General features: G+C 38.1%; 1 protein-coding gene across 1 annotated transcript in view; it reads left to right on the plus strand.

Moving 5' to 3' along the window:
• Positions 1-190: 190 nt before the first annotated feature.
• Positions 191-26,584, plus strand: part of PANK1 (pantothenate kinase 1) — a 50,577-nt gene continuing 24,183 nt past the window's right edge. Inside the window, exons 1-2 of the mRNA XM_006925962.3 lie at positions 191-843; positions 25,009-25,361. Coding sequence (XP_006926024.1) covers positions 816-843; positions 25,009-25,361 — 381 coding nt within the window. The 5' untranslated portion in view covers positions 191-815. The remainder of the gene's footprint in view (positions 844-25,008; positions 25,362-26,584) is intronic.

The raw sequence follows: 26,584 nt of genomic DNA on the forward strand, positions 1-26,584 counted from the left end.
GGGCCCGGCTCCGGGAACGGCGTGGCGCGCGCCCCGTGCGCCCGAGGCTGAGGTTTGGGGAACTGCCCCGAGGGCGCGCCCGGAACTCATTCTTTCCCCAGGGGCGCTAAGCACTAAAGATAGCTCCCTGAACCTGAACCTGAACCTTGCTTTCCTCCATCCGTAGAATGAGCGGATTGGACACGGAGCCCGAGTTAATCTTAGATCGCGGCTCTGTGGAACGTGCACGCACTACCAGGCTTTATAATTTGTCTGTGGGAAAATGCACGTGTATGAACATTCGGTGGGGTCTGGGAGTAAGGGTAAAGCTGCAGGGGCAGTCGGAGCTCCCTTTTCCTTTCTCAGAACTTGGCTTTCTGGAGTTAGCGTTCAGGCATGCAGCTTGCCCTTTGAATCGTAGAGTAGTCGCCAGCACCTTAGGTCTTTTGGCGAGCGCAAGATCTGGAGGCGTGGAGTTTGACAACCCGTATTAAACGCTGTTTCTTCGCAGCCAATGAAAGGACCTGTTGGATTAGACACTCCCACTGATACCATGTGGGCCGGAACTATGTGGACCAATGAGGATTGGAGGTGGATTTTATTTTTTCGGGGGATGGAGAGGTAGAGTTGAGGATTTCTAATTAATGTATAGAGCAAAAAGCTGAAATGCATTATTTCACAATCTAAAGCTTGCACATATAAAGTTAGTTTGTAGAGAGTATCTTCCTTGCAGGATGTTCTAGGATGTAAACTTGTAGATCGAATTGAGAACTGACTGTTTTTTCCTGTCTGCGCCGAACCTCATTCAACTGGTTACTTCTTTCTGGACGTCTTAAATGAAGCTTATAAATGGCAAAAAGCAAAGTAAGTAGAAGGCATGCTAATAAGCGATTGCATTAAAATATGCACCTTTTGCATACAGGTTTTTCTATTTGATTTAGGGAAATTGCTAGATAGGTTTTAGATTTGTCTGTAAAAGCTTGATATTTGGCAAACAGCTTTAGTTTCTTCTGTTTCTTTCTGTTTACCAATTTGGACTCTCAACTTTTCTGCATTCAATTAAAGTCTCCGAGACTTTGGAAAGTATTTTAACGTGACTGTGGGATGTGGTGACTCTGATACTTGTGTTTTGTAGGTCTGAAACATTTAGGTTAAAAGTTAAGATCTTGTCTGGAACTTTGAAGCCACACAGCATATTTGGCTAAGGTTGTAAGGAAGACATCCAGCACCTGAATTTGTATTTACTTTTGTTTTTGAGACTTGTTAGACAATGACTTTCTTTATGCACTTAATGTTGACTACTTATGATATATTAACCTGTTTTACTTCTTTTGAAACCATATTTTAGTTATTTCTCTGATCTACATTAACAAATCATATGAGAGCTTGCAATATAAATAGCTAAAATATAATGAGAGAACTGTATTGAGCTTTTGTTTAATAATGCTAGCTTGAATAGTCTATATTTAATTGAGGGTATAACACTTCTTACAATATTTTTTGAGGAATTGACGATACACTTAATAATGGCTTGGAGGCAGAGAAAATTTAACCATGAGCCAATTTTATGCCTTTGTGCTTTGTGTGGGAAAGTAAAGTGGTTTGTATTTAAGTTCAGTGACCATGATGCTTACTTACAAACTTTTAAAAAGGATTCATCAAATTTGATTTCATTATCCTACCACGTTTTCTGTTCTCAAATTCGAAAAAACATTTCTGAAATTTTACATGTTCTGAGTCACATCTGCTGTGTTCACTACCAAAATTTCTTAGTTAAACTAGGCTTAATTTAATATCTTTATACGTTCCCTATTAACATTCAGGTATCTTTTTATAAAAACATATTGCTCAATTGATATTTGGTACTCTAAGATGAATCTCCTTATCAGTCACAAAATCTTTCTCGTGACCGATAAATTTTCCGTGAGCATTTATTAGTATTTAGTGCTTAAAAAGAAATTTAAGAGTATGTCAGTGGTGGGAGCATCAGTGCTGGACAAATAATTCCTAGTTAGCAGTTTACGGCATCAGACACTTAACTTCTCTCAAAACCAGAGGTATGTTAGGACAGCCAGATACCACATCGCAGATAGGCACCTGGAATGCATATGTGGGTAGGTGTGTTTCTTTGTGTTTGCTAATAATTTTGGGTAGGATGCAATACACATTAAAATACGTAATGTTTAAAAATGACGAATGGAATAAAACAGCCCAGTAGTTTCAATTATTTAAAAAATTTAAATTTGAACCCTCCATGCAGGGACTATTCAGTCTTACAACCTAAAAGTCAGATCAGTGGCAGGTTGGTCTTGCTAAACCAGGAAAGGAATATTGTCCACTGTATTCATCTCCTCACCATCACCTCGCTCTATCTTATTCTTGGAAAACTTTCCTAAGACTGCTTCCTCAAGCTCCTTGGCTACTTTGTGTGCTTCTGCTATTAGCTGTATGACTTCAACCAAGTTACTAGTTCTTATCTTGAAATGCTGGACTTGGATAGGTTGTTTCTTGTACCTTCAAAATTCTATGATACATCAAGGCTGATAGTTCTTCCTACGTGACTTTTGCACTAGTTGTCCACTCTACCACATGCATTATTTTTTTTGCCTTGTGCCAATTGTATCATGTGTGCGATTTGTCTTATCTCCCCAATTAAGTTGGAAGACTGGTTATAGATGACATTTTTTTCCTCTTATTTCTTGCACATGAATATTTCATTGATGTCACAAAAAAGGTACACGTGACCTTACCACACCACTGACATGGCTGTTAGCATCTCAACAACAGACTTTGGCAAAGTCCTTCAGTGGAGTTTCTGTAAAGTATCAATAGGAAGATTCCTTTGCTTCTTGGTGCTCTGATTATTTGAAGCATACATAAATAACATCTTACGGAGTCAGCTCACTTTCCAAATATTTTGAAACTAATGGTAGTCCTAATGAGATGCATGCGGTGAGTGTCTAAGTAGTATTGTGAATGATGTAGTCATTCAGACCCTGGTGGGCTTGAGTTTGAATTGCAGCTGGATGACCTGGGGCCAGTTATTAACTTCTATGCTTCAGTTTTAGTATGATAAGATGGAGATAATCATACTACCTCATTGGGTTGATGTGAGGATTAAATGAGATAATATATATGAAGAACTTAGATTACTGCTTGGCCCATAACAGTTATTCAGTAAATGCCAGCTGTCTGCACCATCATATAGAACACCCTCCCCTGTTAACCCAAAGGACAGAACAATTGAACTGGCAGAGACAACCTCAGACTGACTTTCTTAATTAAAAAATGAAAAACAAAAAGTAGCCTAGAATAAGAATGACCAAAAAGTTTTATTTGATTAACTGTAATAGTTCTAGTCCCATAATTACTTTTTTTACCCTTCCACCGAAAATATTGGATAATACAAAAATGTACCAAAAAAGCAGGAAAAAGTACTCACAGTTCCATCACGCAAAGAAAACAACAGCTTAAAATTTGCCACAGTTTAAAGGTAATGTTGCAGGACAGGGCAAATTTCCCTGAGTGCGGGGAGACCAGGCCTTGCACTGAGAAGAGGGTCCACTGGTGGAGAGTGTAGAAAGAATTTCACACAGGCCAAAGTTAAGGTAAAAAGGAAAGGTTATTAGAAAAGGGATAACACTCCACAATCGGAGCGTGGTCTCTCAGGCAGAGAGTGAGCGGGACCCTGAGTGTTCGGGGAATTCAGTTTATATATCATTCTTTAGTTCCCATTTCCTATGAAAGGGACATACAGTGAGAAAGGGGAAGGGGAAGAGGATGTAGCATGAAAGGCCTGCTGGCTGTTCCCAGCTTTTAATCCATAGGTTCCCCATGGTTTTAGCCATAGGGAATGAACAATTTTATTTGTGTAGGGCAGCTACTTAAAGACTGTTGTTCCTGTTTCCCCTCCCGCAGGTGTGGGAAATGGGTTGTTAGCAATCCCAACAGAAATCTTCCTTTGTCCTGCAGGTGTCCTCCTGGCCTGGCTGCAGGGCTGTTCAGAATATTGCAGTCTCTAAATACAACTTGATTTAACATTCTGATTCTCTTGCCTCCTCCCTACATTAATGATACTAAAATAAGATTTTGATAACTTTTATTTAAAATTTTTTTCATAAGCATTTTTTTGTGCTATTAAACATCATTTTTAATGATTGTGTTATTTTCCCAAAATCCCATTATATGGATATACCGTAATTACTTAACTGGTCTCATAACTTTAGGCTGCAGCTACGGTCTCCATATCACTACTAGTGCTTCAGCACCGCCTTTGTACATAACTCTTTCTCCCCGATATGTTATTTTCAATGAAATTGGTAAAAACATACATACTTTTTGGAGGAGGAATAAAATGGCACAAAGTAGTATAATAGATGTTACATTGAAATCCTGGATATTTTAGACCCCAGGGATACTGTTAGATAAGCCAACAGTAGAAGGGAGACGGAAAAAATTGTAAAGGAGATAATTGTTTGAGTCACTGAACAGTGTTACAAAAAGGCAAATAAATATTTGAGCATCGTCAGAAGCCTGGAGGACCTGAGCTGCCCTCCTCCTTCCCCGTGTGTTGCAACAGACAGAAATAAGGGCTGAATCAGTGCAGCAGCCTCCTGGGGAGAGGTTCTGACTTCTCAGATCATCCAGATAGAACACTAGCAGAAAATAGGTGAGAGTTCATTATGCACGTAATATACTTATGGGTACAAACAGAAGAAACCCAAATCTGTTACTGGTTTTAGCTAGCCACCATTGTGAAAGTACAAGTTCTCAATTTTCTATATATTGGGATATTTAGCTTTGGCACTTGTGATTTCCACTACCTCTGAATCAGGTGAATTAGAAAAACCAGAATAAAAGATAAATAGGTAAAATTTTTTGGTTGTATCTTCATGGAGTATGGATACATGTGCATTTTAAAAAACATAACCAGTACTTCTAGATGGATGGGAAGTATTGCAAATTTAACAACAAAAGACTAAAACAGAAAGCAAGAACACACTAGCATTGCTACTTTCCGGGACGTGGTCAGTTTCCCCAAGTTTGTTAATGAAGTTATGAATTGTACAGCGCATAATTGAACTGAAGATTAAGAATTTAAGGCCCAATTGTCCAGTGTCTAAGTGGTTAAGTTAGATATCAGGATCTAGTAGACACATGAACACCACTTTTCCCTGAAAAAAATCAGTAAGTGGATTTCAACATTAATACAAAGCATGTTTTGTTTGGCATAGTAACTAACCAAAGATAGAAACAGTGCTGCTAATTTTTAACATGTGGGACATTTAATAAGTCAATAAAACAAAATCCATCATGGTTTTGGAGACAGAATTAGTAGAGAAACAAAGGAGTACCGGTTTTAAGTGACAGGTTTTTGGTATTCTTTTTTGTGACAGCGTGCCTTTTAATTGCATGTGTGTGTTTTAATATGAACCAATTACTGTGAAAATAAAAATAAATCAAGATTTGACTTCTATTATATTTAATTACTTGTCCTCTAGCTTTATTATGTAAGCCAGTATTTACCTTGGGATGACAATATTGTGATCAGGTATGAAAACTGTTCAATGTACACCAATGTACATGGGGCACCTAATTTCTAAGTAGATCTTTTCTCTAGATAGTGCAACTATCAAGTTCGTATCTCATTACTTAATTTATGACATCTTTTACATACTTAGAGTTGGATAATTGTGCGTATGTGTGTGTGTGTATGTTATTCTTGGGAATGTATTTGAAAGTAGTGGATGATTCAAAGGGCAAGTGAATGTTATTTTTAGAGCAGTTATGTCAAAATAATGATCTGGACCTCTAACAGATTTCTCTATAGTTTGAAAAGGGGGTAGAAAAACTTATGACAAAAGTAACTACCTACAGTTGTCTCTTTAGTTGAGTGAGTAATTAGAGTAGCTATTATTGAGCAACAGCTATGTGCCTGTTGTTCTGTATATGTTTTTATAAAAGCATGCAATTTACCAGTCCCACTCTGCATTTTACAGACGGGGAAAGAGGCTCAAGGAAGTAAAGCAACCTGCCCGAAGACCTGTACTTAGTGAGTTGCAGGACCAAAATTCAAATCCAAATCTAACTCCATTGCTAGCTAACTGGCATTCTTTTCTGCCAAATGAACCAATCATGCATTTATGTTGGGAAAAATAACTATGTTCTGTAAAACTTTCAGAAAAGATAAGTGTATGTAAGTTTTATACCTTTGGCAAAAAGCTTATCCATGTGTTTGTGGAAGTAACAGTAGCATCAGACATTTCCAGCATCCTGTGAGATAGGTATTGCTGTAGATTATGTCTCCCCAAAATTCATATATTGATATCCTAACCCCAAAATGATGTTATTAAGAGGTGAGACCTTTGGGGGGTGATTAAGTCATGATGTTGGAGTGCTTATGATTGGGGTTAGTGCCCTTATAAAAGAGACCCCTGAGAGCTAGCCAGCCCCTTCTGCCATGTGAAGTTACAGTGAAAAGACAGCCATCTAAGAAGCAGGCCCTCCCCAGACAGAGAATCTGTCAGCACTTGATCTTGGATTCCAGAACTGTGAGAAATAAAATTTCTGTTGTTTATAAGCTACCTAGTATATGGTATTTCTGTTATAGTAGCCCAAACGAACTAAGGTGGGTACTATCATGATCCTCCTTGATAGGTAAATAAACTGAGGAAGGGCTCGAGTTCTTGGGGTAAAACCATCTGAGTTAAGATTTGGACTCTTTTGGGCCACGGGACCAGACTCGGGATTCTAGTAGGTTCCCAGGAAGTATGGGTAGTGTTCTGTGGTGGAAAGAGCTTTGTAGCTACCAGACTTGGATTCAAATTCTCATTCCACTACTTATTAACAGTGTGAGCTTCTTGACTTCTTAGAGGCTCAATTTGTTGAACAGAGATAATGGTGCTTATCTTATCAGTTGTGAGGACCAAGTGTAGAAAACATATAAAGTATAGTGGAATGCCAGGACCCTGGCATGTGCATAGTAAAATATATTTTACTATTAATACTAGCTAGTATTAATAAAGGCCATCTAATATTAATATTATTGCTGTTCTTTAGCCACAGGGGCTTTCAAAACTTTCTGAAATCTCAGGATTTCTATGAACTCACCGTCGTTCCAACTGAGAACTTTTTAAGGACTGGGTTTCAGGCTGTCTTCCAACCTGATGTGACATCACCTCCTGAATGGAAGTTCCCTTAACTCCCTCTGACATTTCTAGAAGGACACATGACCTGTGTCACAAGTCTTGACCTCACTGTCACTTTCATAGATTGCCCCATTAAGACTTGTGAAACCCAGTACAGTGTGACCTGCCCGAGGGTGATGTTGGCAACTCTGTGAGTAAGAAGACTATTCTACTACTATTCTAGTATCAGGACAAAGTTGATTTTTAAAAAGGAAATATCTTCGTTTGATCTCTACTGTTTGATATCTCAAGGGAGGCAGATATGCACAAGAGAGATGAGAATTAGAAAGGTGAGCATGTTTCCTTTATAAAAGCTTCATGAATTGAACAAGGCTTCAGAATTCAGAACAGCTGCACCTGTTCTTGGGCCTTCTTTTTTAACCCATAGCCTAGTAAACTTCATTCTGGCAATTAATGACATTTCTGGGTGCCTGTTGCCTTCGAGCCCAGTATGTGAACCTTATGGTGTGCCTGGCTTTGACCCTATGCTGGATCTAAGGCCACAGGGACTTTGGATAGTAGCTCGGGACATCTGGACCTATATGAACCTCTGTGACCTCTTGCCAGTGTGGGCAGTGCCAATTACTAGGAACTCTCTGAGGTTTCTGGACAATTCCTAGGCAATCCAGGAGTAAAAGGGGCAGAACTAACACCCCACCTCTCACCTGCCAGATCCATCACGTGAGGTTCAGTGCAGATTGTATTGAGTTGTGGGAAAATATTAAAGCTTAGACTGGAGGATGGCTTCTTGAGGATGTATGTCATAAAGGGATTGGGTAAGTATTAACCTGGGTGGCCTTGAATGCTGAGATTTAATAATCCCATGTGACCCACAGAGACTAACCAGTTTTTATTCTTTTGGGCCAGGCTCTGCGCTAAACCCTGGACTAGATACTCAGTTTTATGTGGTTTGAAGCTGGAGTGTAGCCCGAAGCCAGTTGCCTGGCCTGATTTTACTCAAATGCTATGGCAGTTCCATAAGTCACTAAACTCTGGGTGTTTGAATCAGAGGACTAGGACATAGTTAAGGCTGTTTACTACTTATTTATACTTCCCCAACCACCTATGTTCGGTGAAAAATATATAAAGTGATACTGTGTATTTAGGGGAAGGAAAGTAATGTCAGTTTGGCCAAGGAGACATCTTGTCTTCTTACTATGAGGTAGTGGCTCGAATGTGATTTGTTCTTTGTGGCGACCACATAATATTTCATCAACATTTTTGAAGAATGGAAGGGGGTGCCACAGGAGTGCCTGTGGTATGCTGAAGTTGGCTCTTGCAGGCTCTGGGAGCTGATAGTATGCATTATTTCCCAACTCTGCATTCGATGTCCTTGTGCCGGTAGCCTGAAATTGGCCAGAGTAGGTGTATTTATGCAATGAGAACTGGCAAATGCTGAAAATCAGGGCTTTATTCAGAGAGCCAGTTGTTAAACATTTACCAGTGCTCCAGTCACTGGGCTTAAGGTCACAGGTCACTCCGGGAAAAGTCCAGAGAGCATCAGTAACACACACTGAATTATTAAAGTATTTGAGGCAGAGAATGGGAGAAGGTCAGTAGGTCCTCTCCTAAATAGGATAATGCCAGAAGTTAGATGACAGAAAGTATTTTACAAATATTTGAAGGCCTACTATGGTATAAGGGTAGAATTGAGAATCATATTCTTATTTGCCTCCCTTTTTCCCTCTTAAATTCCTAACTCAAATATAGTTGGGCTCTGTGCTAAATTACCTAATAAGTAGAACAAGCAGTATTGGTGTACCAGAATGCTGCAGGGGGACCAGGGAAAGGAGAAGAAAATGATATTTTATGTATGTGTGTGTGTGTGTGTGTGTGTGTGTATGTATATGTATGTATGTATATATATATATACATGCACCAAAGTGTTAATCACAGGAAAGTTATAACTTCGAATTTCTTTGTCCTTACTTTATGATTCACTGTTTTTATTTCAAATGACTTGAATTACTTTGAGTTCTGTGTTTATTACTTACAGATTGGGAAGCACCAACATTTTTCATTTAAATAGATATGAATCTGGCCCTAGTTCAGCGGCCAGACCTTTCTATGGTGATGTATGCTTTGTTTATTGCTGCTGAGATGGCAGGGTGGAGTTGCCAGAATATCTTTATTTCATCTTTTTGCTTAGGGCGGACAGGTTGAAATTTGTCCCAGCCAAGAGGGAAAGGAGCTTGGTATGTTTGGTTCTATAAACAGGATCTATGAGGCAATAAAGGGACTTCCCCAATTCATATTCATTTGAATTTCACTCCAAAGGTATCTCATTGTATGCCATTTGTCCTCTCATTGCCCTGAATGAGTATTTGGAGAGTATTAAGATTTAAAAAAAAATTGTTTATTTAGGAAAATATCAAATGTCATAAAAAACCAGAGTGTGGTTTTAATTAATTAATTAACTAATTGTTAATTACTCATCTCTAAACTTCTATCATTATCAACTCATGTCCAGGCTTACCTTATTTTATCTACTACATGGGACACTGCCCCTCCCAAACTGGGTGAAGTTGATGCAAATCTCAGATATCATATCATTTCAATGGTAAATGTTTTCATATGTATTTCTAAAAGTTAACTCTTTTTAAAAACATAACCATAATCTGTTACTTGCTGAAAAAGTTAACAATGTATTATATCTAGTTGAGAGACTATAGTATTTTATGACTGTACAATTAGATAATAAATTCAGTTATCTAACCACAGTTCAAACTGTTATATCCTGTTTGTTGACAGAGGAAAATTTATTATTGTGTTGCCTCAGAGGATTTGTTTTGTTATAACAATACCTGTTATTGTTTGTTTCTGATTGATTTTTAACCATTTCTTCATGGTCTGAGATTTGAAACCTCAATCTTCTTATGCCAAAAAGGTGCTTTGGGATCACCCCAAAATCACTAATCTGGAGTAATTAGTATCTCCTCTGTAGTTTTTGTCTTGAGATTGAGAGATTAGGAACAGTGTTAAAAGAAGAATTCCACCTCTCCTTTCCTCTGAATTCATTAAGGTGGGAGCAAGCAAGCTAGCGCTCGTTCTGAGGACAGTTGGGATGTAGGTTTGGACTCAGGCCTGAGAATCTGGAGATGCTGGATTCAAGATTGAACCTGAACAAAGAACAAGATCCTGAATCTATTTGGTATCACTTTTGTTTGTCAAGCATTCCTGAGGGTCAAACCAATTCAACATCTGTGAATTCTTACCTGTATAACTGCCAAAACTGGTTTACTTTTGTCAGTTTTATGACTTTTTCCAGTTTTATGAAAAATAAGCTTCACATGCATTTTATGCACCCTGTCTTCTTTGGCAGAATAATGAGTATCAATTTAATATTTTCTAATAATATAGGGACATAATTAATATCAGTTTTTATCCCAGGTTGTATAAGTAGTGTTCAGGCTTGCTCTTTTGTTTTGTTGGCAATGGATATTTGTTATGCATCAGCTATGTACACCATGAAACTTTCAGAGGGGGTCTAAATATACTTAGAATTCTTTAAAACTATTTTTGTCTATTTAAAATTGGTAATTAGCATGCTAGAGATCACTTAACTGGTGTTTGGTTAAGAGTTCCTTAACCTCTCTGAGCCTCAGTTTTGTCATCTGTAAAATGGGCATAATACTAGTGCATACCTCATTGGGTTATGAAAATTAAATATTGCATTTAAAGCTCCTAGCACAGCACCTGGCACATAGTAAGCCTTTAATGTTAGTTTATACAGTGCTGCTGCTGGGTTAATTCATTATCTATAGACCTTGGAATAAGGGTCTGAATTCTTATAAACAGACCATTAATTGGCAAGTTTATAGCACTGAAGTCTAAAAATGTTTGGCCTATGTGTATATGTCCACATAAAATTGCACAAGCCAGTACACCACTGCAGCACATGTGTACCACACTCTTAAATTTTAGGCAAAGCTTAGGCGTAGGCATGTATGCTTAGCAAACGTTCTCACTCTGGCTTAGGTGAGTTATTTAATTACAGGTGAGTAACTTGTCAAGTCTTGGTAATGCTGTCTTAGAGTTTTAGCACTTATTATAAGATTTAGATGCTTTTTATTTGATTTTTATATCGATTACAACTTAAATGTGTGATTTTTATATCGATTAAACTTAAATGTGTGATTTTTTTTTTTTTTTTGTAAAATAAACCAGTGTAAATAAGATGTTGCTTTTCATCTCTCTTACATGTTAGGTCCAAAGCTAAGATGTAATAGAAAAAAAAATTCCAATACTGTTTGAAAATCTCACCTTAATGATACATGGAAAGGCACTATGCCTCCAAACTAAATGGTGCCAGATAAATAAAATATTTTAAATGCTCATATTTATACTTTTAAGTTTTAATCTCTTTTCCCAATTAGATATTATATCTAGCTGTGCCTTTGGGAAACATGGTTATAGTAAAAAAAAACCAAAGACATTTATTACTAATTACAGTGATCATCACTTCTGGCAACTTGTCAGCAATAACCCAGAAGGCAGCTGAGAACCTGGAAGGAAGCGGACATTTCTGAGCAATCAAAATCAGTGTTGGAAAGTAGATCAAATTGGAGATGTTCATGCATTTTACACTTGGAGTACATCCTGTGCTCTCTGAGTCTGTTTACTCTTACCAAAGTCACAGTTTAAACAGATTCAATTTTCTGATTTCTCTTCATTCATATATAGCAGGCTCGGGATAGACATACTACAGTAACATCGACAACAGCAGGAAATTAACAGTGTTACTCTAAAAGCAGGACATAGAAAGCAGTCACTTTCTATATAGGGACAAAAGAATACTTAAACCATAGCAGCCTGGCAAGCACACAGGTTTATGTAGTTCCTGAGGACATCAGTACATAGTAGTCACAATAGTTGTGACCCTGAGTCATCAGAATGAGCTAAATCTTTCTTTAAGGGAATGGCAAAATTGGTTATACATTTTAGAAAGATTTCCTTCAAAAGCTATAATAATTTGGTATTTATATTTTAAATGTTATCTATAAAATGAAAGGATTGGGCAAGAACTTTAGATGTATAAAATCTACTTTATAGAAATGTAATTTATATACAACTCACCCACTTAAAGTGTACAGTTCAATGGTTTTTAGCATATTTATAGAGTACAACTGTCATCATAATCAATTCTATTTTATTAAATTATTTTAATATTGACATACAGTATTATTTAAGTTTTAGATGTACAACATAGTGATTCAACATTTATACACCTTACAAAGTGATCACCACAAAAAAAAAAAAGAAACTATTAGCAATCACTCCCCTTTTCCTTTTTATTTCCAAATCATATTTCATTATATAGTCGTAGCACATGTTATTGATTCACTCATTGGTTGGTGGACATTTGGGTTGCTTCCACTTTTTAGCTATTATAAGTAATGCTGCTATGGACATTTGCATAGAAATTTTTGTGTGGACATATGTTTTCATTTCTCTTGGCTAAATACCTAAGAGTAGACTCGCTAGATTATAAACTAACTTATGTTTAACCTCTTGCAGAACTGCCAGACTGTTTTCCAAAGTGACTGCACTATTTTATATTCTCAGTGTGTGAGGGTTTCAGTTTCTCCACATCCTCACCAACAGTTGTTATTTTTTTCCATTTCTTTAAATTATAGCCATCCTTGTGGATTTGAAGTGATATCTCATTGTGGTTGTGATCTGCATTTCCCTAAAATCACATCTCGTGATTTTAAACTTTCCATAGGTTTGAATGTCATCTCCAGTTTAATTATAAAGTCCTTGAATAGTTAGGAAGTGTCAAGCTTTACTTTGTTATAGTTACTGTGCTTAAGAGGGAACCCTGCATAGAGCTGCCATTCATAAACATTATAGGATTGTTTTAATTATTTACTAGTGTCTGGTTCTAGGACAGTGTGAATTTCACTCAGCAGACCTTTTACTCCTTTCCAGATTGTTCTTGATTACTATCAGTCCTTGCAGAAGAGAACATAAGTGTCAAGGGGCGGGTTCATTGCCACATACCTGTTCAAAGACTTGGTAGATGCCTAAGCATGTAGTGTTCTCAGATTTTTTGAGGAGGGTTCTGTGACCACCTCTTTATTTCAGCTTGCATTGCATGTAAGCAGTTGGCATAACTTTCCTCAGTCCCCACTCAGCTCAACTTTAAAGATTTGCCAGACGTCCAACGTCGAGTTAAAATAAACGAACAAATCCCATTTCTAGGAGACTTGTTGTTCTGCCTGGTGCTGCCAGCTAGCAGTGCTTTTCTCCCTGAAGCCTTCTTAATTAAATACTCCCTGGTGTTAAATTGTCAGGAGCATCCTTGGAGTAAGCAAGCATGCTCTGGTGGCTTGTCAAGACAGAAAGCTAAACCTCTTGGTGGTTTAAACTGGGATTTGCTTAAGCAAGTAATTAGATTACCACCCTGAGCTGCAGTTCTGGGCATTAGGTAGCTGGAGGAGCCATTGAAGGTAGAAGTTGTGATCAGCTCTGGTTGCTGAGACCGTCACATTAGGGAGAGTGTCACACAGGTGCACTCCTATCCCTTGGCATATTTCTGCATAGTCAGATCTATAGAATCTTCTTTTCAGTCCTGGGACCATACTTTTGATGAAGAAGGTGGTGTATTAAGGGGAGGCCTTCAGGGAAGGTTGATATTCACTTCTCCTTGCCTCCTAATTGAGCGGGACAGGCAGCTTCTTGGTGGGAAATAGGGATGATGACCATAACAGTGTGGAACTGTGTTTTCCTCCCACCTCCTCAACCTGAGACCATTACTTTGAAATGGGAGACAAATTTCATCTGCCTACCACTTCCCCTCTTTAAAACCTGGAGCAGAAACATGGGGCTTGACCACAGGGATGATAGGGAGATGAGCTTGATGGTTACTAGAGTGACACCCTTCTTTCTACTCTGATTTCTCTCATAAGGGTGTCGGGGAGAGGCCCCAGAACCTTTGGGAAGAAACTGCATCTCACCGAGCTGCTCAAGGCCTTGGGAAAAAGAATCAAGGAAAAGTACTTTTGACCTCATGGTTTTGACATTTTGGGTCCCCTGCTTCTTCTGGGTCCAGATTCAAGCTAAGAATACATTTACAGGTGCCACCAGAATGGTGCCCTACAAGAGCTTTTTTTTTTTTTTTCCTTCTCAAATCTTAACCTTAAAAAACAAAGTAACAGAGCATTTATGTTGGTATTTCTGTTCTAATTTCATGTGGTTTGTGTCAAGGTCGGCCACATGAGTTACACTTCAAAGAATGTCTGCCTGCTGGACCTAAATACATGAGTACTGTTGCCAGAGCTAATTTCTTCGTGGAGAAATGCCTGGTTACCTTTAAAATGGGAGTCACTGGGAGAAAGAAGTGCAATGACAGATTTTAATTATATGTGGAATGTATCTTAACCCATAGCTGTGGGGTTTAGTCATGGATGGATGGTAACTAGAACTTCAAAAGCTGAACTTAAAATTTGAAAATCACCTTTGGCACTCATGTAATAAATTGTCCATAAGTAATTTCATTGACAAGCAATTAGATGTGTTCAGAGCTCTCCTGGGAATGAGGACATCTGCCCGGTCATTACAGTGCCTTGCCCTTGGCCGCCAGCCTAGAGCCCCTAGAAGTTAAAAGCAAGGACAGCTCACTCAAACTGTGATTCCTCACCTTTTACTTATGGTCCAGCTACTTAAAGTTTTCGTTTTGATTCAGCTAGAAGAAGAGTGATTTTGAACTTGACCAGTGAGAATTGTTTAGGCCCCTCATTTAAACATTTTCTCCAGTCCCACTGCATCAGAATCTCCAGGCAGTGGCCTGGGAGTCTGTCTTTTTAACAAGTGCTTAATGTGGTTTTTATGAGGCAAATTTGAGACATTGTGTGGGTGAACATAGACAGTGGTTTTTAAAAAGAGATGTAATTAAATGCTTTAAAATTTAGTGCCTTAAATACTAAAATTGAAGTTGTTTTAAGGAAATACAATTGCAAACAAAACTATAAAGATCCAGTTTAAAATGCAGATGCAAAGTACACTCCGCTATGGTATCCTGTCCGTTTTAACCTGGAGTGCAAAATGTAAACAGGCCAACTTTCATGGATTCCAGGCACTTTTGCACATGGGCCCCTTCCTCCATCAGAAATAAATAAAAATTGTATTTTACTACTCTGTTGGTATAAAGATTGATGTATTGATAATGATATAGTACATTTTATTTGACCTGAAATTTCACGTTTTCTTCTGATTTTAAAAGAAATTAAAATATTTTTGTGAGTGCCTAAAAACACCGCATGCTCTGGGCACTGATCTATTGCGCTTAACAGATAATTTATGCCTGCGTGGCAGAGGTGGTGAAATCCAAACTTTAGTTCTGATGCCTGATGTAATATAATAATATTTCTTGCCTCAGAAGTTCTGAAAAGACTCCTCACTATTCTCTTTTTCCCTCTCGAATATGAGAATATGATCAGCCCTTTTGTTCATACCCTTGTCTGGGTGAGAAGGAGAAAGCTGATCAGAATCTGAGGCTGTATCAGAGGGAAAAGGACTATTGTTACACACGGTTGTATGATCCTTCCCACAGTGATCCTTTCCCATAAACATACCTGTATCCCTTAAAGTGTATTTTAAAATGCCAAATTTAACATAGGATTTTGCCCTGACAACAGTGTACCGTAGGTGGGTAAATCATGCCTCTTCCTACCCTAAATTCCTACCTGAGGGAGACCTAGTGGTGTTTAGCATTTAACTGGCTAAACAGCTCTGCCCTTGGATGTCAGGCTTGCTTTTCTTTCTCTTCTCTTCTCCTTTTCTCTTTCTTTCTCTTTATCTCTCTCCTTCCTTCCTTCCTTCCTTTTTCTTCTTTCCTTCCCCCTCTCCCTCTCTCCCACCTCTCCTCCCTCCCTCCCCCCACCTCCTCCTCCTCCCTCTCTCTCTCTCCTTCTTTCTTTCCAACTTACACATACTTTATTTACTTGATTGAAAGCCTTCTTATGGTACATAGTGTTTTATACAGTTGATCTTAGCTTTGTTCACATTGACTTCAGTGATTTATATTGGGTTTTCTATGCTCAAAACCCTGTTCAATTACTACTGTTCTCACTGGTTTGTTTTCTTTCAGGATCTGGATAGATACTTTCATACAAAATCTTGTTTTTAATCTTAATTTATATTTAATCTTATTTTAAATCTTATTTTATTCCTTTTCTGGCAATTCTTTCTTGGATTCTTAGTTTTGCATAATTATACCTACAATGAGACCATGTACTAAAGTCACCAAGATAAATCCTACTCATATCACATGATCTAATTCCGCCTTTTCCTTTCCCACTGCCGTGGGGACAGGTCTGCAGCTCCACCTTATCCTTCCTTGTCATTCTTGATGGCTTGTGTCTAATGGATAATAGGCTTGATATGGGTAGGGTGTTGCATGAGAAGGAACCTTTGAGATGGAGAACACTCTTTTCTATAGGCAGGACCATAAATCAGCTATCTGTGTCCTGAAGCCAAGTTAAAACAGTTTTTTCCTTTTGCATAGTTACAGAGAAGTTTTTGAATGAGAATTTTAAAATAACTCTGATTATTAAGATTGAATTTATTGATTGTAAAAAATTGAAAAGCATCATCAGAAAAGTCAGAAGAAAAAAAATCACTGTAATTCACCATCCAGAGATAAATAACTGTTAAGATTTTGGCCTGAAGTTTCTAGTCTTGTTTTCTGTATACAAATGGCTATTTATTTTTTACACAAAGTTGTAATCATATGAAATGTACCATTTAATCACCTGATCTTTTCACCTAATAATACATAACGAACATTCTTACATCATTAAATGCTGTCCTACAAAATAGATAATTACTTATTTAACCAGCTCTTTATTTTTTGACAATAGTTTTCTCATTAGTAAAACTTAAGCAATTTTTTAAGGTAAAAAATTGTGGGTTTCTTTTGAATTTTTGAATGCATGCATAATTATTTATTAAGGGTGAAGTGTATCTAATGTATTAAAGGGTATAGCAAGCAATCTGGAGCTTTTTAATATATATTTTCAAATAGTGCCATGGAAAAATTATTTACATTCCTATTTACATTTGCCGACACTAGGTATTACCATGTGACTAAAATGCAAACTAAAGCAATCTGCTATGCATTAATTTGAAAAAACTATGTTTCTCTGCATAGAATACTGAATGTTTAGCAGATTGCTCTGTGTGCAATAATTATGGGTTTCTTTACAATGTTACAGAAACCCTTTTATTAAATTTTACATTTACCACTTTCTTCAAGGTCCTTAAATAGTTTTTAGGTTTTCAACTCTTATGTTTTATGCTGTTGAAAAATGGTTTTGGAGGGCTTTGTATATATTTAGGATGACAGAATATGAAAACTAGACGGCACTTTGGTGATCAGTTAGTCCACTTCCATCCCACAGTTTAGTGAGTGACTCAAGAAAGAAACTTGCCCACAATTATTCTATCCGTTGGGATGCTCTCAGTTGCAACTCATAAACCACTCAACTCAGACTAGCCTTTTGCAAAATGGGGGATTTATTGGCTCATGGAACTGAAAATGGGCTCTGATGACACCTAGTGTAACTGACCTTAGACAATTCTTTGATCTTGCTAAGACTTAATTTTCTTATCTGTAAACAGTATGTTGGATTCAACCAAAGGTCCCTTCTACCTCCTAAAGTTAACTGTTTCTATGAATATATTAGCAAAGAATTACATTACACTATCAACCAAATTTAGACATAGTGAAGGGAAGGCTAGACCTCTGAGAGCAAATTTTTAAAGAAATGCAATTCTATTACACACCTGGATCTAAGTTAACAGTTTTATTTGTTTGTTTTAACATGTAGAGATCCTTAGGTAACTCTAACGGAATCAGTATTCATGTAGTGTAAAAATATCTCAGAAGTGTTTTAAAAGTTTTTTTTTCCATTTGTTACACAATCCATCTTTCCTACCTATTGGTTTGCTTATATCTATTCACAAATAGTGGGGAAAAGAAATTCAGTCCTGTTGCTCTCTATTTACAACAAATTATTATGGCAGTAAACTCTAGCTTGGTGTAACCTTGAATGATCTATTACACTGTCTGTAACAGCAACTGGTTGCTGGGTCACATCTGTGCCCAAAGAAGCTGACCTTGAGCAATTGGTGCCTAATTTACCTACGGAAAGAATTATTGGTGTTAGGGAACTTAGCCTCACCAGGAACACTTCTTAAAGCTCTGTGGCTGGTTGCAAGAGGAGATGCAACCAGCATCTAATGTCAGGCTCCCTTAGCTCTTTAAAATTGTTTCTTTGACTGGTAGGAAACGTTTTCTGTGGTTGTTGATGTTTTGTTTTGTTTTCTCATCTTTGCTATTTGGAGTTAACTGTGTAACCTTTGACATTTACTGCAGGAAGAAGTGTAAGTGTCCCTTGGAGACTATTCTAGTGTTCTGAAAAGGTCTTCAAGAAACAGGCGTTGTTTTAAAGCTGTCGACTACCAATAAAATTTTAAAATATTTTCACCACAATATTTGGCATTTTGATTCCACGGATTCGTTTCATAGTTTTAACTACTCTCAGGTCGCCAATCTTGGCTTCTGCTTAGAGAAATTTTTAGGTAGAAATAAGTGCAGCAAGACCTACATACCTTTTACTTAACACTCAGCTAACACATGTTAATCAGGGATACTGGCAGTCCTTGGGTCTGGTTCTGTAGGAGAGGAAGGGTTACAGAACAAAAACAGCCAAAGATTTTTGGTGGACGGTATATTAGTCAGGATGGACAAGATCATCCTGCGGTAACAAATAACCCTCAAATCTCAATGGCTTAGAACAACAGAGGTTTTTTTCTCATTCATACTACAAGTCTGTTGAGGGGCGGCTGGGGGCTCCAGTCTGGCTCACCTTCACTCTGTGACCCAGATGATGGAGCAATCATTATCTTAGATTTTGCTAGTAACAGAGAAAGAGTTCTAGAGGGTCTCACGCCAGCCGTAAGTGCTCTTGCTTGAAAGTGACACACACAATTTCTGTTCCCAATTCACTGGCTGGATAAGGCACATTGCCCAACTCAATTATAAAATGGCCAGGAGTTACGATCTGATCCCTGGAAGGAAGAGAACCAGAAATATTTGACCAGCAGCACTAGCAACTACCACAATTTGTTTTTTTGATTACCAAATTGGCCCACTCTCCCGGCTACAGGTGAGATACAGTCATCACCTCCCCAAAGGAGACAACCCTGAAGTCCTATCCAGTCACAGTATGTGGATGTTGCACAGTAGGCTCTAAATTAGGGAGTGATACAAAGTCGTTTTGACATCAGAGTCCTTTGACATCTTGCTTTAGAAACTTCTGAACTAAAAGAGGCAAGTTATCTGCTTTTTACTCCCTTCCCCCACATCATGTATTAATGTATAATGGTGAAACGAAAGTAAAATCCAATTTATATTCCTATTCGGAAAGGGAGTAAATGGGAGACATCCATTCATTGGGCCTCAGCCATTTTAAATTCTCAAGCAGTTCTGAAATCTTCAGGGCTGCCTGCCTTGTAGGCAGAGAATGTTCCTTTGGGGTCCTGATTGTTCTCTCGGGGAGGGCCTCCTCACTACATTTCTTCTGTCTGCAGCCCTTGGCTTTCTCCAGTAGCCTCCTTGATCACATCTTAAGTGAGCACAGAAGAAGTGTCCTCTGTAGGGGCTGAGCAGCTTCCTAAGCGGCTCCCTGACTTTACAGGGTTGGGAGCTCGAGTTCATTCACGTCTTGAACAGGTTTCCCAGCTGTTTTAGGTTCAGGCTTTTGGTTCCTTTGGCAGTACAACTTTTTTCAGAAGGAAATGTGTTTCTTACTATTTCACTCTAGTTTATTTCCATATGCCCAGCCCTCAATTTTTGGCATAGTACCTATATTCTCCGTATGCCTTTGTGCTTGTGCTCCCAGCCCCTCTTTATTGCTGTAGGTGATGATACTCTAAACCTGTCAGGCTTTGATGGGGAAGCCACACCTTCAGTTTCTTTTCCCCTGAGTGATTCTAACTGAAAGAATTAACTAAGAAGCCACAACCTTAAGTACATCTTTACTTGGAGATATCTTAACCCTTTCAGAGTGTTAAGAGGGAGTGTGATAGCTATTCTCGTCCTCTGAACCTCACTCCAGAGCTAAGTGCTAATCGATCTTTTCCACTCAAAGGCTTTCTCAGTTTTATCATCTATATATTGGGGAACAGAAGCAGCTGCTTTTTTCCAACCTTGCCAATCTGACTTCATGGACTCTATTTCCTTTCCTTTTTGTTTATAAACCAGTCCATTCCTTTCTGAGCCCATCTCTCTCTCTCTCTCTTGTTGTGGTTATACCTTTTAAAATGCAGCCAACAGTAGCCAAGAGTCACCAACACATGCTACTAACATTTGATCATCAACATCTTCCAAGAGATCTACTGATTCTTTAGGTATATTATCTGTCTTCCAAGTTATCATATGTGATGGTTTTACCAATTGCTTTGCTGGCCTGCAGAATTCATTTCCTCACTCCCTGCTGCCTGGCCCCTAAGCCAGTGCCATACTTTTCCTGCTTTTGAAACAACACTCCATTTCAAGCAGCAGTCACAATAGGCCAGGTTCTTGGGCAGTAACAGTTCCCAAATCTCGGTGGTTTGAAGAACAAAAGCTTATTTCATGCTCACGCTGTATGTGCATTGAAGATTGGTTGCATCCTCACTCCAGGACCGAGACTGACGGATCAGCCAGTACTTGGAACGCTTCCTATAACTGTGGGAAACCTCTGGAGGGTCTCATGCCTTCTAGCTAAATATTCTGGCCTGAAGCGATGACTTAGACATCACTTCTACTTACCATTAAAGGGGGTTTTCTTCAGCATTGTTTTTGAGCTCTGTACATCTTGAGGCATATAAACCTAGTCGATTCTCATAGCTATATAGTATATCACATTTTATTTACATACTGATAGACATCTAGATTTTTACCAGTATTTTGTTATTATAAATTGCTGCAGTGAACATCTTTGAATATGTTTCCTAGTACCCATGTGCAAGAATTTCTTTGGGAAATAGTTCCTTTTATTCTTTAGAATGTGCTAAGAGAAGATGGATCTAAAGTCAGCCACTTGCCTATAGCACCTTGTTTTATGAATATCAGCTTAGTTTAGACACACCTCACTATGGTAGAAACCATTTTGAACAAGTAGATCAGTTTACTTGTTTGCATAAAAGTCTTTTGCAGTTTGAACCTGGTCTCTTCCTGAGCATCCTTGATGAATATTCTAGATATTTTTTAAAAATACCATCTGGTTGGTTCAAGAAGGAGTAAAGGGTAAATGCAAGCATTCTGTATCTGGAACCACCATCACTTCTGACAAACACAGAACAGATTAATCAGTGGTTCAGCTGACTGTATCAGCATCAGGATATCCTGGATTAAAAAAAAAATGAGTCGTGAATCATAGCTGCATTGGGATGTTTTTCCTTCCCCTTCTCTTCTATCTCCTTCCATCTCCTTGTGTATAGGAAGCGTAGATTTAGGTAGAACCTTGATATCAGGAAGATAAATGAAACTGTACATTTAAAATGTGACAATGTCCTATAAAAGCATTAAATGTATGAATACAAGAACATTTTCCATGAAGGTAAGAAAGGAACATAGATAAGTGAAAATTTCTACTGCCTTTTCAACTAATACAGGATTCCAATTCTGTTCCCTTTTACCTTCAACGAAATTGCTGATACAACATTTAATTGAATTTTCAAAACTCTACACTTTTCCCCACTATTTTGTTGAGTTGCCATCAAAAACTTTGAAACAATTCAAAAATGAGGAGGAAGTGAGTCAGGAAGAAAAAAATCAGGATTCTAAAAAACTTATAAAATGTTTAGGTGTCCCCTGTCCCATTTTTTAAAGTGAGACCTCTTTATCATTACCTGTATTTACCAATATCCTACAAACTAAAAGGCTGTGTAGTAACTCTTCATCCTAGAGGGCTGGTGACAGCCGTGGCTGGGTAGTGCTGAATTTGTGGTACAGAACTAGATTATTTTCTGAGTTTCACACTACTTATTCTGTCCATTCTGTGCTGACATCTCAGCACATTTTTTGTTATTATCGAATTCTTATTTTTTCCTTCTGCATGTACTAAAAGTTCTAAGTATAGAATTTTCTCTATTCCCTCCCCTGGTCTCTGACCCTCAGCCATACAATCCGTTTATCTTGCCACTCCTTAACAATAGTGACAACGTGGAGGGGTGGCCTCCTATACATTTATGCTGGCTCATATAATCATAAACACATAGGGGTCTTCCTTCCTTGCTTCCTTCCTTTTCCCTTCATCCCATCCTCTGTCCCTTTTCTTCCCTTCTTCCTCACCTCCTTTTTCTTCAAACCAAATAGGGTAAATGAATGATAGTTCTAGGAATCTTTTGCTTTTCTCATAGAAAATGGAGGATATCTCTCCAGGCAGCCTGTATAGGTCTCATTCATTCATTGTTTTTAATGGCTGACTAATATTCCATAGTTTGGAAGTCATACACTTTATTGAACAGTTTCCTTGTTAGGGGATTGTACTTTTGTTTCCAGTTTTTGTTTGTTTGTTTTTAATTTGGCCACTCTAAAGGGTGCTGCTATGAACATTCTTATAGCTATCCTTCAATACTGGTGATTTTTTTATATGGTCCAGGAGAGATTAGCTGGGTCAAAGACGTTCGTGTACTTTTAATTTTGATAGGTGTTGCCAGAGTATTTCCAAAATGGTTATCTTAGCAATCTTTTGAAATACCCTTTCCCCATCCTGTCCAGGTGTTAGAGTAAAAAAATTAAATGTTATAAAAATTATCAAGAGAGAGTTTATAGAGTGAATTATAACAACGTCAGCCTCCTGTTGACGTGCTATAGAGTAGTTCAGCAGAGTTTAAAACTAGGGCTGTGGTCAGCCTATATGATTGGAGGTGGTTCTGTGTTTTATGGAAGGAGGAGTGTATTTCTTATAGAATCCATAAAAGTTTATAATAGGGAGGAACTGGAGATAATTTTAATGCAATTCACCCTTCACAGATAATGGGATTGAGATCCAGGGAGGTAGAGTGAATTACAGTGAGCTAGCTGCTTCTAGAAAGCAGTTCTGAATCTTGATTCAGGGATTTACCTATTACCTACACTTTGGGCCATGCTTATGGGACAGTGACTTAGAGAATGGATCAAGAAACATCATCCTTGAGCTGAATAGACTAGTAGGGATAAACCGTTTGCAATTTTCTATTATTTCCTGCTTGGGTGAGCAAGCTTCCCAGCCTATACTGGGCAGTGAGGGATTTGCTTCGCAAACTTCCACAGATTGTGGATTCTCATTTGGATTCACTCTGCGTTCATTATAGAGTATTTGACAGCACGGCATTCACTTTCCAGGTTGCCTCCAGCTTTCTTAGGTTGCTCAGACTATTTTGTTAATAACAGTGAAAATAATTACAATGGAGATTCATTTTGTCATAGATCAATGCCTCCAGCAGGTTAATATATGTATATACACACACATATATATGTCTATACAGTAAGTCTTCATATAACATCATCGATAGGTTCTGAGATTTTAAGGGAAATGACATAGAACAAAACCAATTTTACCATAAGCTAATTAATATAAACAAGAGTTAAGTTCCTATGGCACCTCATCATATTATAACAAAACCATGTTATTTGAGAATCAGCTCTGTGTGTGTGTGTGTATGTGTGTGTGTGTGTGTTATAACAAAACCACGTTATTTGAGAATCAGCTCTGTGTGTATGTGTATGTGTGTGTGTATATATACAATGTAGTGAGTTTTAGAGAATGGACCAAGAAACATGATCTGTGAGGTATACGTATTATTTATAGAGGTATGCCTTCATCTTGCAGACCTGGTCAGGAGCTGTGCTTATTGGTGGGCTTGGCTGTCAGTGGCTGTGGTTCCTCTGGTTTAGTAGTTCCCAAACCTGCAAATTGGAACCACTGGGGAACTTTTTTAAAAAAAATGCTCACGCCCAAAGTCCCACCCCTGAATTAAATCAGAATTCTTGGGAGAGGAGACCAGAAAATGGAATGTTAAAGGCAATTCTAATATGCAGCCGGGTTGGGGACTTCTAGGTGGGCCATTTCTGATGGAGCCAGTGTCTCTGCCTAATAAGGAAAGAAAGGAGATGTAACAGGAGGCGTTCTTTTTAGAATTCTGCCACATAGGGATCATATGTCTGCCCATCATCTCTCATAGCCCACCTTTTCTTTTCCTGCTTCCTATTCGTAGATTACAGCAGTGGAGTCATATCTTATAAAGTCAGCTCATGAAGACAAAAATCGATTGCTGTAAAAATTACCATTGAAAAATACCCTTAGGAAGGCACCACAAGGTTAGAGATTAACACACTGTCTATCGGTACACCTAGCATAGCCAGTTTTTCTTCCAGCATCGGAATGGGTCACTGTTTCTTTGGCTAAGATTCTGATAAAATAGTTGGCATTTGAGAGCAATGATGTATGCAAAATATATATCTTTTGAGTATTGAAACTCACCCAACTCGGTGAGATTCTTGAGCCCCAAGAAGCACATGGGAATTGACACTGCTTTAGGGAACTGCAGAATCCTGTTTCTCATCTTGTACTCAATCCCAAGGCCTACTCTAATTGAGGAGAGTGTGGGCAAAATCATGGGCACCATTTAAATTGTGAATTTCTCCTTGCCTGTCTTTTCTTTTAGGCACATGTAGTTGAATTCTGATAAACCGAATGATCAATGCACATATAGATGTGACATCACTGTATTTCATTAATTGAATATTATAAAAATCAAACATTTCTTTGCATGTGTTGAATTCAGCAGCACTCTTTCTGTCCTCTAGCATTCCCGTGGTTTGGCATGGATATCGGTGGGACACTGGTTAAATTGGTCTACTTCGAACCGAAGGATATTACAGCCGAAGAGGAACAAGAGGAAGTAGAGAACCTTAAGAGCATCAGGAAGTATTTGACTTCTAATACTGCTTATGGGAAAACCGGGATCCGAGATGTCCACCTGGAACTGAAAAACTTGACCATGTGTGGGCGCAAAGGGAACCTGCACTTCATCCGCTTCCCCAGCTGTGCTATGCACACATTCATTCAGATGGGCAGTGAGAAGAACTTCTCCAGCCTTCACACCACTCTCTGTGCCACAGGAGGCGGGGCTTTCAAGTTTGAAGAGGACTTCAGAACGGTATGTGGATTTGTCCTTGTTAAAACAACAAAACCATCCCTTAGAGAAAGAAAGAAAACCTCTCATATGTCCATAATCGTGGCTTCTTATACCAAAAAACTAGACTACTACTATACTAGCCTTGGGACTTTGGATAAGTTTACTTCACCTCTCTGTGCCTCAGTTTCCTCATCTATATGTATTTCTTACTTCATAGGGTTGTTACATGAAGGGATAAAGGAGATATTATGTACCTGGCACTTAGTTAATGCTCAGTAAATATTAGCTATCATCATCATTTTTGTTACAATTACTGTTGTGCAGTATGCTAAAGACAAGATGATATAAACCCCCTTCCGAAGCATTTTAGTCAGAGTTTTCCATAGATGCTTACTATAGTTTCATGAAAAGCATAATCACTGTGCCAGTTTTATAGATGGATAGTCTGAGGCCCTCAGAAAAGGCTTTCTATAAATCTTACTAAAAATTATTACTTCTGTCTACCAATTTGCACGGTCTTTTTTTGTTTGTTTTAAGAGTGTCATTCAGAAGTTTCACTCAAATGAAAAAGAAATCTTTGATATTATTTGTATTATTTGAATTCCCTTATTAATGGACATGGTTTAGGGAGTATGGTTCTACAGAATAAGAATAATGTTGACTAGCAGTGTATTCCAACTGTGTTGCTCATCTAGATTCGACAGATTTGGCAAGTGGAAGATATAGATGAGTGACATGGATTCCAAACTTTCCCTTCATTTAGCAGTCCCTTAAGACCTATGTATTCCAGTTTTCCCATCTCTACGTCAAGATAATCTCTATACTGTCCAGCCTCATCTCACAGAGGATAAAATGAAAATAAAGTAAAATAATAAGTGGAGAAAATAAAGGAAATTAGATTAACAGAAGTGATTGAACATAGGAGAAGGAAGGGTTGGAAGATTTGGGGATTAGTTTTGCCAGAAAGTTGAAAATATAGTGAGATAAGATATAAAATACATTTTCTCAGAGCCTAGAGTGCAAGTTATTGGCATTTTTTTCATGGAACTAATGTAATCCAGTCTTGTCATAAAGTCTATCATTAATGAATAAGTTAATGAGTCAATGTGTTATTTATAGTATTAAACTATAAATGAAAATTTTATTCGTATCATCAAAGGTAACATTGTTTGTTTTATTGATTATACTAGGTAGTTTCTAAAGGAGCTGGCAGAGTCCTAGCACAGTATCCTAAGTGAGACTGA

Source organism: Pteropus alecto, unplaced genomic scaffold, assembly GCF_000325575.1.
Source record: "Pteropus alecto unplaced genomic scaffold, ASM32557v1 scaffold88, whole genome shotgun sequence".
NCBI classification, from domain to species: domain Eukaryota; kingdom Metazoa; phylum Chordata; class Mammalia; order Chiroptera; family Pteropodidae; genus Pteropus; species Pteropus alecto.